Source organism: Mobula birostris, chromosome 5 (assembly GCF_030028105.1).
Source record: "Mobula birostris isolate sMobBir1 chromosome 5, sMobBir1.hap1, whole genome shotgun sequence".
In the NCBI taxonomy this organism is placed as follows: domain Eukaryota; kingdom Metazoa; phylum Chordata; class Chondrichthyes; order Myliobatiformes; family Myliobatidae; genus Mobula; species Mobula birostris.
Window position 1 is genome coordinate 135,773,731 of NC_092374.1, and position 16,541 is coordinate 135,790,271.

At 41.8% G+C, this 16,541-nt stretch overlaps 1 protein-coding gene across 1 annotated transcript in view; it reads left to right on the top strand.

The window, feature by feature from the left end:
• Positions 1–16,541, top strand: part of abcc4 (ATP binding cassette subfamily C member 4 (PEL blood group)) — a 338,193-nt gene that overhangs the window by 238,268 nt on the left and 83,384 nt on the right. The window contains exon 20 of the mRNA XM_072258740.1: positions 1,286–1,365. Coding sequence (XP_072114841.1) covers positions 1,286–1,365 — 80 coding nt within the window. The remainder of the gene's footprint in view (positions 1–1,285; positions 1,366–16,541) is intronic.

Here is a 16,541-nt window from a genome sequence, read left to right on the forward strand (position 1 = left end):
AAAGATTATGACTGAAGCAAAATAATACACATGGGGTGGGGGCATTTTCTTAGGTGTGTGGATGCTCCTACAGATAGTCTATTTACTCAGCTCCTCTGCCATAATTGGGCTCACAGTATTATCATTAAATGGTCAGTTCAGATCCAATTTTCACAAAAACTGAAGAGCAAAGGGAACTGGTTTGATGCAGATTATATTATTCTGACTATTCTAAGACTGACAGAATGGCTGATGTCTTCCCAGTTTTATAATGGTTGCTTAGGTGAAGAGTGTAGGCTGCCACAATGGCTGTATGACTGCCAGCAGTGGAAGTAATGTACCCTGCAAGACCTGATATCTTTAATGACACCGAGAAAATGTCAGCTTCCCTGAGATGGAAAATGGGCAGAAATATCTGAGCCAGTTTCCTGAGGGTGAATTTTACCTGTAAGTTGCCAATAGTATGATGGTCTATCCCAGGTGAAACTTCGTTTAAGTTACAAAATGTAGTCTTAAGTTGAATTTTGAGGCTGTTCTTTCTACACACACACACAACAGTACAGCTCAAATTCAGGGCCTTTGGCCCACTATTTCTGCACTGTCCATGACGCCAATCTAAATTAATCCCATCCGCACAAATTCCTTATCCTGATATTCCCTACCTGTTTAAATACTTCTCAAATGTTGGTATCATATCTGTTTCTACTACCCCTCCTGAAAGTGTGTTCTAAGCACATACCACTCTCTGTGTAAAGAAACTTGTCTCTCTTATCTCCTTAAACTTCTCCCCTTTCACTGTAAACCTACAGCTTCTGGTAAATGACATTTCCATCCAGAGAGAAGGACTATGACAATCTATTCTATTTATGCCTTTCATAATTTAATGTACTTCCATCAGAGAGCCCCACAGCTTCTATGCTCCAGCAAAAGCAATCTAAGTTTGTCCAAACTCCTGAAGGCTAATACTCTCTAGTCCAGGGAACATCCTGGTGAATAACTTCTGCATGTTCTGTACATCCTTCCTATAATATGATGAACAGGACTAAGCAATACTCCAAATATGGGTAAAACAAGATTTTATGCAGCTGCAGCTTGACTTGCTGTCATTTATACTCAGTGCCCCTTCTCATTTGCTGTACATTACCCAGTTAGTTTTGGATATTGTGAAGCATTTAGCCAAATGATGATACATTTGTAAACCTGGTTAAGTATTTTTATGAGCTGAAAGAAGTTGAATCATATAACTGAAATAGTATTGTAAGTTTTATTTTAAATTTTTGCAGTGACTTATTTTCAATTTCTTCAGGTCGGATCCTGAACCGTTTCTCCAAAGATGTCGGCCACCTTGATGACTTGTTGCCTTATACTTTCATGGACTTTTTACAGGTGATTCAGTAAATTGGAGTTGATGAATTGTACATTGTGTGATTATTTACGGGACCCTGCGTACTCTTTAATGCTGAAATACTGTGATCATAAAACAATTACTTCCTAATCAATAACTTCTAACAAAGCTAAACAGTGATTCAGTTGAAGTGTCTGCATTTCGGAGGAGAACTTGGTTGTATTTTTATGAAACAACACTAGAAATTTAATGTCAGAAATAGTTGATTTATAGAAGTGGCTTCAGACCTTTGGTATCATGTCTTGTCCATGATGCCTACATACATAGTAGCTCATTGGTTATTTGCCTTCTAATCATTTGGAGCATATCTCGATAAGTGTAATGAAATATGGCTACGGTAGTGCAACAGTCAACTGTGACAAGGTGATTAACAGATGAGTCAAATCAGCAATGCATAATTACAGAAGAATAAAAGTTTGTTGGTGCTAAGAAATAAGGCCCTTCAGTAGGGGTAAAGACGATTGTGTTCTCTAATTATAATGCATACTGATAGTAATGTTAAACTGAATCTCATAATACCTCATAATATTTTACTAAAATTGATCTTTTGTTATAACCAGTGGTTTAATTTCATAGCTTATGTCAAGCAGAATCCTAAATTGGCAAAGCAAATTTTGAAGTATTAGACAGGGAATTACAAAGGTTGATTGGGAGAGGCTGTTTGCAGGTAAAGGAATGTCTGTCGAGTGGGAGATTTTCAAAAGTGAAATTGGGAGAGTTCAGAGGCATTCCTGGTGGAATGAAGGACAAGACAGGCAAGGTTACAGAATCCTGGTCGACAAGGGATATTATTCAAGGAAATTAAAGGTATATGTCAGATCAAGAGAATCCCTTGAAGAGTAGTGCTGTGGGGGTAAATTTAAGAGGGAAATGGGAAAGCAAAAAGAGGTCATGAAATAGCTTTGGCATATATGGTAAAGGAGAATCCTAAGAGATTCCACAAGAATTATTAAGAGAAAAATGTAACTAGGGAAAGAATAGGTCCTCTTACAGATCAATGTAATCGTCTATGCAGGGAGCCACAGGAGACTAGTGAGGTCTTAAATGAGTATCTCTCATCTGTATTTACTCTGCAGAGGGGCAGGGAAGTTAAGCCATTAAGGAAAATGAATAGTGATGTATTGGAACATATCCACTTTACATACAATAGAGGCAGTGTTGGCATATTAATTATTATTGAGAAACAGCACACAACAGGCCCCTCTGGCCCATCGCCCAGCAACACACCTATTTAACACTAGCCTAATCACAGAACAATTTACAATGATCAATTCACCTACTAACCGGCACGTCTTTGGACTGTGGGAGGAAACCAGAGCACCCAGAGAAAAGCCATGACACATGTGTTCCATGGAGAGAACGTACAGGCTCCTCAAAGATGATGTCAGAATAGCACTCCGAACTCCGATGCCCTGAGCTGTAGTAGTGTTGTCCTAACCACTATGTTACTGTGGACCCAAGGTGGATAAATCACTGGGGTCTGATCAGGTGCATCCTAGGACATCATAGAAAGCTAGAGAAAAGATTGCAGGGGTCCTGCAGAGATATTTGAACTACCTTTAGCCATGGATGAGGTACTGGAAGAATGGAGATTGGCTAATATTCTACTCTAGGCAAGGACAAGCCAAGGAGCTACAGAACAATGAGGCAAGCATTAGTGATAGAAAAATTATGAGAGAGAATTCTGAGAGATTAGACTTTCTGGTGTTTGGAAAGCTAACGACTGAGGGATAATCGGAATGACTTTGCACATGGGAAATCTTGTCTTATTATTTGGATAATTTTTATTGAAGAAATGATGAATAGGGTTGATGAGGGACAGGACAGTAGACATTGACTAGGTCTAGTTCTTTGTCATCTAAATAAATGAAATATTGTCTACATGGTTTGGAAGTTTATGTATAACAGCAAAATAGGTGTGCTGGACATAGAAAAAGGTTATCAAAGTTTACTTCAGGATGTAGGTTGTACAAAAAGGACAGGTTAGATCTGAACCCAAGGGGGACCAATATCCTTTCGGGCAGGTTTGCTAGAGCTGCTGGGCAGGATTTAGACTAACTTGGCAGGGGGATGGGAACCAGAATGATGGGGCTGAGGATGGGGCAATTGATAGACAAGTCAATACAGTGTAGTGAGACTGTGAGGAAGAACAAGCAGATGATAGAGAAAAATTGCAGTCGGTGGGATAAGATGATGTGTCACATGGTTGCAAAATAGGAAAAGGATGATGAATACAGGACTAAAGATGTTATGTTTAAATGCACGCAGTATATGGAATAAGGTAGGTGCATTTTGTAGCGCAATTAGAGATTGGCAGGTTTGATCTTGTGGGCACAACTGAGTCATGGCTGACAGAAGATCACAGTTGGGAGCTATTATTATGTCGAAAGGTGCCAGAAGAGGTAGTGTGGCTCTATTGGTAAAAAATGAAATCAAATCCTTAGAAAGAAATGACTTAGGGTCAGAAGATGTAGAATCTTTATGGGTAGAGTTAAGAAACTGCAAGGGTAAAAAGACACTGATGGGACTTGTATGGAGGTACCTGAACAGTAGCCATGCTGTGGGATATAAATTTCAATGGGAGATAAGATGCATGTAATAATGGCAATGTTATGAGGGATTTCAGTTGCAGGTAGATTAGGAAAATCAGCTTGGTGCTGGATCCCAAGGGAGCGAATGTGTAAAATGCCTATGAGGTGACTTTTTAGAGCACCCTGTGGTTGAGTCTACTAGGGGAAAGGCAATTATGGATTTTGTGTTGTGTTAATGAACCAGATTTGATTAGGGTGCTTAAAGTGAAGGAACCCTTAGAGGGACAGTGTTCATAATATGATAGAGCACACTCTGCAATCTGCGAGGGAGAAGCTAAAGTCAAATGTATCAGTATTACAGTGGAGTAAAGGGAACTACAGAGGCATGAGAGAGGTGCTGGCCAAAGTTGATTGGAATGGGACACTAACAGGGATGGCAGCAGAGCAGCAATGGCTGGAGTGTCTGGGGGCAATTTGAAAGGTGCAGGACAGATACATCCCAAAGAATAAGAGGTATTCCTAAGGAAGAATGAGGCAGCCACGTCTGACAAAAGAAGTCAAAGACAGCATAAATTAAAAGAGAAGGCAGATAATATAGCAAAAATTAGGGGGAAGTTAGAGAATTGGGAAACTTTAAAAAAAAAACAACAGAAGGCAACTTTAAAAAAAACATAAGGGGAAAAAAGGTGAAACATGAAGGAAAGTTAGCCAAAAACATCAAAGAGGATATCAAAGTTTTTTCAGCTATATAAAGAGTAAAAGAAAGGTGAAAGTCAATACTGAACTCTTGGAAAATGACGTTGGAGAGGTAGTAATGTGGAACAAAGAAATGGCAGGTGAACATAAAAAGTATTTTGCATCAGTCTTCACTGTTGATGACACTTGCAGTATGCCAGAAATTTGAGAGTTTCAAGCGCAGAAGTGAGGTTTGGTGCTATTACTAAGCAGATGCTGCTTGGGAAGCTGAAAGGTCTGAAGGAAGGTAAATCACCTGGACCATATGGACAACACCCCAGCATTCTGAAAGAGTAGCTGAAGAGATTGTGGAAGCATTAGTAATGATCTTTGAAGAATCACTAGATTCTGGGATAGTTCTGGAGGACTGTAAAATTGCAAATGCCACTCCCTTCATTAAGAAGGGAGAGAGGAAGGAAATTGTAGGCCAATTAGCCTGACTTCTGTGGCTGGGAAGATGTTGGAGTCCATTATTAAGAATGGGGTTTCGGGGTATTTGGAGACACATGATTAAGAAGGCCAAAGTTAGTATGGTTTACTTGAGAGGGAATCTTCCTGACCAATCTGTTGGAATTCTTTGAGGAAATACCAGACAGGATAGACAAAGTCAAGTCAGTGGATGTTGTTTACTTGGGTTTTCAGAAGGCCTTTGACAAGGTACCACGCATGAGGTCTCTTAACAAGGTAAGAGCCCATTGTATTACAGGAAAAACGCTAGCATGGATAGAAGGTCGGCTGACTGGCAGAAGGCAAAGTGTGAGAATAAGGGGAGCCTATTCTGGTTGGCTGCCAGTGACTAGTGGTGTTCTACAGGGGTCAATATTCCACTGCATCTTTTCACGTTATATGTCAATCATTTGGATGATGGAATTGATGGCTTTGTGGCCAAGATTGCAGATAATACAAAGGTAAGTGGAGGGGCAGGTAGTGTTGAGGAAGAAGGCGGTCTGCAGAAGGACAGACAGATTGGGAGTATGGGCAAAGAAGTGCCAGATGGAACAGTTTAGGAAAGTATAAGTATAACTTCTTCCCAGCTATAGAAGTCAGGCGAATTGGCCTATAATTTCCTTGGTAGAAGGAATAAAGGTGAAGACTATTTTGTAAATAGGGAGAAAATGCAAAAGTCAAAGGTGCAAATGGACTTGAGAGACTTTATGCAGTATTCCTTAAAGGTTAACTTGCAGGTTGATTCGGTGCTACAGAAGGCAAATGAAATGTTAGTATTCATTTTGAGAGGACCAGAATATACAAGGAAGGATATGGAGCTCTGGTGAGGCCCCACTTCGAGTATTGTGAGCAGTTTTGGGCCCCTTATCTGAGAAAAAAATATGCTGGCATTGGAGAGGGTCCAGAGGAGGTTCACAAGAATGAATCTGGGAATGAAAAGGTTAATGTATGAGGAATATTGTTGGCTCTGGGCCTGTACTGACTGGAGTTTAGAAGAATAAGGAAGATTCTCATTGAAATCTTATTGATTATTAAAAGGCATGGATAGAGTGGATGTGGAGAAGATGTGTTGTATGGGGGGAGAATCTAAGAATAATTGGAACAGCCTCAGAATAGAGGGACGTCCATTTAGAACAGAGATGAGGAAGAATTTCTTTAGTTGGAGTGTGGTAAGTCTGGAATTCATTGCTACAGATAGATAGATAGATATACTTTATTAATCCCGAGGAAAATTTGGTTTCGTTACAGCCGCACCAACCAAGAATAGGGCGTAAATATAGCAATACAAAAACCACAAACAATTAAACAACAAAATGCAAACTATGCCAGGTGGAAAATAAGTCCAGGACCAGTCTACTGGCTCGGGGTGTATGACCCTCCACGGAAGGAGCTGCATGTTCGATGGCCACAGGCAGGAACGACCTCCCGTGCTGCCAAGTGTTGTATCACAGTGGAATGTGGCCCAAGTCCAACAGTAAAAAGTTAAATATCCAGTCTACAAACAAGTTCCTCGATCGTAATATGACCCGGATTGCACCATCCCTTGTTAACCAGATCAGTAAGCACACAATTTCTTTACGCTTACTGCTCTCAGTGCACTTCCGGTCAGCCGGAACGGTATTACCTGACCGGACATGGCAGGGGATGGCTGTGAAACCCAAATCATTGAGTATGTTTAAAGTGGAGGATGATTGGTTCTTCATTAGTGAAGGTGACCAAGGTTACGGGAAGAAGGCAAGATAATGGGGTTGAGAGGGATAATAAATCAGCAATGATGGATTGGTGGAGCAGACTCAATGGTCTAAGTGCCCAAATTATGCTCCTATGCCTTATAGTCTGATGTCTTAGACTGATGGCAGTAGAATGAAGGGGATTACAGAGGCATGCGAGAGCAGCTTGCCCAGGTGGATTGGAGGAGGATACCTGTGGGGATGATGGCAAAGCAGAGGTGGCTGAAATTTCTAGGAATAGTTCACAAGGCGCAGAATAGATATGTCCCACAGAGGAAGAAGTTCCCAAATGGCAGGGGTATGCAACCATGGCTGACAATGGAAGTTAAGGACTGCATAAAATCCAAAGAAAGGGCATATATGGTAGCAAAAGCGAGTGGGAAGTTGGAAGATTGGGAAGCTTTTAAAATTCAACAAAAGGCAACTAAAAAGCTATAAGAAGGGAAAAGATGGAATATGAGGGCAGACTAGCCACTAATAGAAAGCAGAATATACCAAAAGTTTTTCCTGTTATATAAAGAGTAAAAATGAGGTACGAGTTGATGTTGGACCACTACAAAATTATGCTGGTGGTGTGGTAATGGGGGACAAAAGAAGTAGGTACTTTGCATCTATCTTCACTATGGAAGACACAAACAGTGTGCCAGAGGTCTGTGAGTGTCAGGGAGCAGGAGTGAGTGCCATTGCTATTACAAAGGGAAAAGTGCTAGGCAAACTCAAGGACCTTAAGGTGGAAAAGTCGCCTGGGCCAGATGGACTACATCCCAGAGTCCTGAGAGAGGTTGCTGAAGAGATAACGGATGCATTGGTCAAGATCTTTCAAGAGTCACTTGATTCTGGCATAGTCCCAGAGGACTAGAAAATTGCAAATGGCACTCCACTCTTTAAGAAGGGAGGAAGGCAAGAGAAAGGAAATTTTCGGCCAGTTAGCCTAACTTCAGTGGTTAGGAAAGTGTTGGAGTCTATTATTAAGGATGAGGTTTTGAGGAATCATTATTGCAGAATAATGATAAAGCAAGTCAAAGTCAACATGGTTTCTGTAAAGGGAAATTTCGTATGACAAATCTGTTAGAGTTCTTTGAGGAAGTAACAGCAGGGTAGACAAAGGAGAGGCAGTGGATGTCATTTACTTGGATTTTGAGGTGTTGATAAGGCGCCACACATGAAGCTGTTTAACAATGTGAAATCCAATGGCGTTACAGGAAAGATACCGACATGGATAGCAGAATGGCTGACAGCAGGATTCAGCGAGTGGGAATAAAAGGGGCCTTTTCTGGTCGGCTGTCAGTGACTAGTGGTGTTTAGCAGGCGTCGTTATTGGGACTACTACTTTTCACATTGTTTGTCAATGATTTAGATGATGGAATTGATGGCTTTGTGGCAAAGTTTGCAGATGATATGAAGATATGTGGAGAGGTAGGTAGTGTTGAAGAAGCAATGTGATTAGAACAGGACTTAGACAAATTAGAAGAATGGGCAAAAAAAGTGCCAGATGGAATACAGTGTTGGGAAATGTATGGTCATGCATTTTGGTAAAAGGAACAATAGTGAGGACTACTATCTAAAAGGGGAGAAGTTTCAAACATCAGAGGCGCAGAGGGACTTCAGAGTCCTTGTGCAAGACTCCCAGAAGATTAGTTTACAGGTTGAGTTTGTGGTAAAGAAGGCAAATGCAATGTTGGCATTTATTTCAAGGGGAATAAAATATAAAAGCAAGGGGATAATGCTGAGCCTTTGTAAGACATTGGTGATTCTCCCCAATGACACTTGGAGTATTGTCAACAGTTTTATATAACCATATAACAATTATAGCACGGAAAGAGGCCATCTCAGCCCTTCTAGTCCGTGCCGAACTCTTACTCTATCCTATTCCCACCGACCTGCACTCAGCCCATAACCCTCCATTCCTTTCCTGTCCATATATTGATCCAATTTAACTTTAAGTGACAACATAGAACCTGCCTCAACCACTTCTGCTTGAAGCTCATTCCACACAGCTCCCAGTCTCTGACTAAAGAAGTTCCCCCTCATATTACCCCTAAACTTTTGTCCTCTAATTCTCAACCCCTGCCCTCTTGTTTGAATCTTCCCCACTCTCAATGGAAAAAAGTCTAACCACGTCAACTCTATCAATCCCTCTCATAATTTTAAACATCTCTATCAGGTCTCCCCTCAGCCTTCTACGCTCCAAAGAATAAAGACTTGACTTGTTCAACCTTTCTCTGTAACTTAGGAGATGAAACCCAGGCAACATTTTAGTAAACCTCCTCTGTACTCTCTCAATTTTATTGACATCCTTCCTATAATTCGGTGACCAGAACTGTACACAATACTCCAGATTTGGCCTTACCAATGCCTTATACAAATTCAACATTACATCCCAACTCCTATACTCAATGCTCTGATTAATAAAGGCCAGCAAACCAAAAGCTTTCTTCACCACCCTATCCACATGAGATTCCATCTTCAGGGAACTATGCACCATTATTCCTAGATCCCTCTGTTATAAAGCATTCTTTAATGCCCTACCATTTACCATGTATGTCCTATTTTGATTAGTTCTACCAAAATGTAGCACCTCACATTTTTCAGCATTAAACTCCATCTGCCATCTTTCAGTCCACTCTTCTAACTGTCCTAAATCTCTCTGCAAGTTTTGAAAGCCTACCTCATCATCCACAACACCACCTATCTTAGTATTATCTGCATACTTACTAATCCAATTTACCACCCCATCATCCAGATCATTAATATATATTACAAACAACATTGGACCCAGTACAGATCCTTGAGGCACACCGCTACACACCGTCCTCCAATCTGACACACAGTTATCCACCACCACTCTCTGGCGTCTCCCATCTAGCCACTGCTGATTCCATTTTACTACTTTCATATTAATGTCTAACGATTGAACCTTCCTAACTAACCTTCCGTGTGGAACCTTGTCAAAGGTCTTACTGAAGTCCATATAGACAACATCCACCGTATTACCCTCGTCAATTTTCTTAGTAACCTCATCAAAAAATTCAATAAGATTTGTCAAACATGACCTTCCACGCACAAATCCATGTTGACTGTTCCTAATCAGACCCTGTCTATCCAGAAAATTATACATACCATCTCTAAGAATACTTTCCATCAATTTACCCACCACTGACGTCAAACTCACAGGCCAATAATTGCCAGGTTTACTCTTAGAACCCTTTTTAAACAATGGAACCACGTGAGCAATACGCCAATCCTCCAGCATCATTCCCATTTCTAATAACATTTGAAATATTTCTCTCAGAGCTCCTGTTATTTCTACACTAACTTCCCTCAAAGTCCTAGGGAATATCTTGTCCAGACCCGGAGACTTATTCACTTTTATATTCCTTAAAAGTGTCAGTACTTCCTCTTCTTTAATTGTCATACTTTCCATAACTACCCTACTTGTTTCCTTTACCTTACACAATTCAATATCCTTCTCCTTAGTGAATACCGAAGAAATTGTTCAAAATCTCCCCCATCTCTTTTGGCTCCGCACATAGCCGTCCACTCTGATTCTCCAAGGGACCAATTTTATCCCTCACTATCCTTTTGCCACTAACATAACTGTAGAAACCCTTTGGATTTATTTTCACCTTACTTGCCAAAGCAGCCTCGTATCTTCTTTTAGCTTTTCTAATTTCTTTCTTAAGATTCTTTTTACATTCTTTATATTCCTCGAGTACCTCACTAACTCCAAGCTGCCTATATTTATTGAAGATCTCTCTCTTTTTCTGAACGAAGTTTCTAATATCTCTTGAAAACCATGGCTCTCTCAAACTTTTAACCTTTCCTTTCAACCTAACAGGAACATAAAGATTCTGAACCCTCAAAATTTCACCTTTAAATGACCTCCATTTCTCTTTTACATCCTTCCCATAAAACAAATCCTTCTCCTTCTAAATCCTTTCGCATCTCCTCAAAGTTAGCCTTTCTCCAATCAAAAATCTCAATCCTAGGTCCAGTCCTATCCTTCTCCATAATTACACTGAAACTAATTGTATTGTGATCACTGGACCCGAAGTTCTCCCCAACAAATACCTCTGTCACCTGCCCTGTCTCGTTCCCTAACAGGAGATCCAACACTGCTCCTTCTGTAGTTGGTACCTCTATGTATTGCTTCAAAAAACTATCCTGCACACATTTTACAAACTCCAAACCATCCAGCCCTTTTACAGAATGGGCTTCCCAGTCTATGTGTGGAAAATTAAAATCCCCCACAATCAGAACCTTGTGCTTACTACAAATATCTGCTATCTCCTTACAAATTTGCTCCTCCAGTTCTCGGTCCCCATTAGGTGGTCTATAGTACACCCCTATAAGCATCACAACACCTTTTCTATTCCTCAATTCCACCCAAATAGCCTCCCTAGATGAGTCCACTAATCTATCCTGCCAGAGCACCGCTGTTATATAATCTCTGACAAGCAATGCAACACCTCCCCCTCTTGCCCCTCCTATTCCATCACACCTGAAGCAATGAAATCCTGGAATATTTAGTTGCCAATCACACCCCTCCTGCAACCTCGTTTCACTAATAGCTACAACATCATATTTCCAGGTATCAATCCATGCTCTAAGCTCATTCACCTTTCTTACAATGCTCCTAGCATTAAAATAGATGTATTTAAGAAACTCTCCACCTCCCACTCTCTGTTTATCCTTAATTGAGCAAACAACTTTGTTATCTTCTTCTTTTTCCCTTACATCAACCTCCCCTCTCCTAGTTTCTGTAATTTAATTCCCTCCTCCCAACCATTCTAGTTTAAAGTCACCTTAGTAGCCCTCGCAAATCTCCCTGCCAGGATATTGGTCCCCCTATGATTCAAGTGCAACTGGTCCCCTTTGTACAGGTCATGCCTGCGCCAATAGCGGTCCCAATGATCCAAAAACCCGAATCCCTGCCCCTTGCTCCAACCTCTCAGCCACGCATTTATCCTACTTCTCATTGCATTCCTACTCTCACTGTCGCGTAGCACAGACAGTAATCCCGAGATTACTACCTTTGTCGTCCTTTTTTTCAACTCCCTTCCTAACTCCCTATATTCTTCTTTCAGGAAGTTTTGGGCACCATATCGCAGAAAAGATGTACTATCATTGGAGGGAATCCAGTGGAGGTTCACGAGGATGATTCCAGGATTGAAGGGGTTAACATATTGTTTCTGTTTGGCAGTTTTGGGCCTGTACTCACTGGAATTTAGAAAAATGTGTGGGGATCTCATTGAAACCTACTGAATGTTGAAAGGACTAGATAGGGTAGATGTGGAGAGGATGTTTCCTGTAGTGGGGGTATCCAGAACTAAAGGGCACAGCCTCAAAATTGAGGGGCCACCCTTTAGAGCAGAGGTAAGGAGCAATTTGTTTTTTAGCCAGAGAGCAGTATATCCGTGAAATGCTCTGCCACAGACCGCAGTGGAGGTCAAGTCCGTGGGTATATTTAAGGGGGAAGTTGATCGTTTCCTGACGGGTCAGGGCATCAAATAATATAACGAGATGGTAGGTGTATGGAATCAGACATGATGGAATGGCAGAGCAAATTTGATGGGCTGAATGGCCTAATTTTGCTCCTGTGTTATATGGTCTTATAGTTGAACTGTGGAAGTGGGTCAAGCAATGGCAGATGGAATTTAACTTAGGGAAGTGTAAGCTGTTGCATTTTAAGACGTTAGACAAGGACAGGACTTAGATGGTAAATGGCAGGGCCTCAGGAGGCTGTTATAGAACAAAGAGCCTTGGGGGTAGTTACCCTTTTCATCTTCCCTGTAAGTGATGACAGTATGGTAAAGAAGATGTTTTGCATGCTTGCCTTCATCAGTACCACTGAGTACCAGAGTTGAGATGTCATATTACAGTTGTACAAGTCGTCATTGAGACTGTACTTGGATTATTCTGTGCATATCTGGTTGCCCAGAAATCAAGAAGATGTCATTAAGCTGGAGGGAATATTCATGAGGATGTTACCAAGCCAAGAGGGTTTAAGTTCTGAGAGGCAGAGTAGGCTGGGATTTTTTCCCCGAAAGAATAGGAGACTAGCAGTAACCTTATAGAAGTATAAAATCATAAAGGGAACAGATCTTTTTCCCAGGTTAGAGACTCCTGAAACTAGTGGGCATATATCTAAGTTGAGGGGGAAAAGATTTAAAAGAGGCGATCTTATCATAGAGAGGACACTGGTTATGTGGAAAGAGTGTTCAGATGAATCTGTAGAGGCAGGTGCAAACAGAATGTTTAAACTCGCAGCAGTTTGGAGCTTTGAGTAGCTCCCAATTGGAGACTGGAAGCCTGAGAAGATGTAGTTACTCAGGTTCACTGATTGATTGGAAAAGGTAGCGACTTGCGGCAGTTCACAGCTTTGAGCAGCGGCCAATCGGCAGTCGGGATAGATTGGCAAGGACAAATTAAAGTGAGGCAGGTGCAAGTGGAGCAGCCGTTACTGCAGAGTCAGAGTTAGAGTGGAGATTTTGCGGCCTTAGCTCCTCAAGGCTCATGTCAGAGAAGGGAAAAAAGTCGTAGGTTTGTTTTTTTTTCTACTCCACAGTTGTTTTCCCTTCTTTATAGTTGATCAGTGAGGAACAGTAGAGATGCCAGGCAGAATATTGGAATGCTCCTCTTGCAGGATGTCGGAAGGCAGGGAGACCTCTAGTTTTCAAGATGGCCACACCTGCGAGGGGTGCATCCAGTTGCAGCTTCCAACACGCGGCTTCAAGGAATTGGAGCTAGAAATGGATGAACACCATTTGGGAGGCTGAGGGGATGACAGGTAGGACATATGGAGAGGTAGCTACACCGAAGGTACAGGACACAGGAAATTGGCTGACAACCATGAAGGGAAAAGGGGTGAAGCAACCAGGGCAGAGTACCCCTGTGGCCATTCCCCTTGACAATAGGTATACCACTTTGGATACTGTTGTGGATGACCTAGCAGAGGAAAGTCACAGCGGTTAGGTCTCTGGCACTGAGTCTGACCCTACAACTCAGAAGGGAAGCAGGGAGAAGAGAGATTTGTTAGGGGAACAGAGAGGAGTTCCTGTTGACAAGATTGAGATTCCCGAATTGTTTGTTGGCTCCCAGGTGCCAGGATCTGCAACATCTCAGAATGTGATTTCAGAATTGCTACCTGTGCTACACACAAGTAAGGCCAGAACTATGAAGATTATAGAGTTTAACACATGGAAAAGGAGTTGGTGTTGGAGGGAGAGCGTAAGATTTTTGGATCATTGGGCTCTCTTCCAAGAAGGTGTGATCTGTGCAGAAGAAATGGTTTGCATCTGGACTGGAGGGGGACTAATATCCTAGCAGGAACGTTTGTTAATGCTGCACGGGGTGGTTAAACTAGAGTTGCAGGGGATGGGAACCAGAGTGCCAGAACAGTTAGTGGAGAAGTTGTGGAAAGAGATAGAAACATAGAAAACCTATAGCACAATACTGGCCCTTCGGCCCATAAAGTTGTACCAAACATGTCCCTACCTTAGAAATTACTGGGCTTACCCATAGCCCTCTATTTTTCGAAGCTCCCTGTACCTATCCAAAAGCCTCTTCCTATCGTATCTGCCTCCTCCACCATTGCCGGCAGCCCATTCCATGCTCTCTGCGTAAAAAAACTTACCCCTGACATCTCTTCTGTACCTACTCCCCAGCACCTTGAACCTGTGTCCTCTTGTGTTCCAGGTGTAAGGGATCATAAAGTGTGTGAAGTTACAAATACCAGGGAGAAGGTTCTTGGGAAATTGAAAGGTCTGAAGGTAGATAAGTCACCTGGACCAAATGGTGTACACCTCAGTGTTCTAAAAGAGATGGGTAAAGAGTTTGTGGAGGCATTAGTAATGATCTTTCAAGAATCACTAGATTCTGAAATGGTTCCAGAAGACTTGAAAATTGCAAAATTCTTCAAGAAGGGAGGGAGGAAGAAGAAGAGAAGCTATAGGCCAGTTAGTACAACCTCAGTGGCTGGAAAGATGTTGGAGTCAATTAATATCGTTTTGGGGTACTTGGAGGCACATAATAAAATAGGCCGTGGTCAGCATGGTTTCCTCAAGGTGATATCTTGCCTGCCAAATCTGTTGGAATTCTTTGAAGGAATAACAAACAGCAGACAAAGGAGAATCGGTTTATGCTGTGTACTTGGATTTTCAGAAGACCATAAGATCATAACACACAGGAGCAAAATTAAGCCATTTGGCATTTCGAGTTGACTCCGCCATTCAGTCATGGCTAATCCCTTTCCCCCCTCCTCAGCCTCACTCCCCCCATAACCTTTGATGCCATGTCCAATCAAGAGCCTATCAGGCTCTACCTTAAATACACTCAACAACCTGGCCTCCACAGCTGCTTGTGGTAATAAATTCCACAAACTCATCACCCTCTGGCTAAAGAAATTTCTCCACATCTCTGTTTTAAATGGACGCCCCTCTATCCTGATGTTGTGCCTTTCTTGTCCTAGACTCCCTCACTATAGACAACATCCTTTCCATATCTACTCTGTCTAGGCCTTTCAACATTCGAAAGGTTTCAATCAGATTTCACCCCCTCCCCCCAATCCTTCTAAATTCCAGCAAGTACAGACCCAGAGCTATGAAATGTTCCTCATATAATAACCCTTTAAATCCTGGAATCATCCTTGTGAATCTTCTCTGGACCCTCTCCAATGCCAACATATACTTTCTTAGATGAGGACCCAAAACTGTTTACAATAGTTAAGGTGTGGCCTCACCACTGTGTTATAAAGCCTCAGCATCACATCCCTGCTGTTGTATTCTAAACATCTTGAAATGAATGCTAACATATTTCTTCCTCACCACCAACTCTACCTGCAAGTTATCCTTTAGGATGTTCTGCACAAGGACTCCCAAGTCCCTTTGCATCTCAGATTTTTGGATTTTCTCCCTGTTTAGAAAATAGTCTGCACATTTATTTCTACTACCAAAGTGCATGACCATGCATTTTCCAACACTGTATTTCATTTGCCACTTTCTTGCCCATTCTTCTAATCTGTCTAAATTCTTCTGCAGCCTACCTATTTCCTCAACACCACCTGCCCCTCCACCAATCTTTGTATCATCTGTAAGCTTGGCCGCAAAGCCATCTATTCCATCATCTAAGTCATTGTTATACAGCATAAAAAGAAGCATCCCAACACCGACCCCTGTGGAACACCAGAAATCACTGGTAGCCAACCAGAAAAGAATAATTTTATCTCCCCTCACTGCCTCCTACCAATCAGCCAATGCTCTAACCATGCCAGTAACTTTCGTGTAATACCTTGGGCTTTTAACTTGTCACAAGGTGCCTCACGTGTGGCACCTTGTCAAAGGCCTTCTGAAAGTCCGACTGTACAACATCCATTGCATCCCCTTTATCTATCCAACTTGTAATCTCCTCAAAGAATTCCATCAGATTCATCAGGCAGGACTTTCCCTTAAGGAAACGATGCTGACTTTGTCCTATCTTGTCCTGTGTCACCATGTACTCCATAACCTCAACCAACTGACTCCAGCATCTTCCTAACCACTGTGGTCAGGCTAACTGGTCTATAATTTCCTTTCTTCTACCTTCCTCCGTTCTTAAAGAGTGGAGTGATATTTGCAATTTTCTAATCCTCTGCCACCAATGATTTTTGAAAGATCATTACTAATGCCTCCACAGTCTTTAGCGGTATCTCTTTCAGACCCCTAGGGTGCAGTTCAT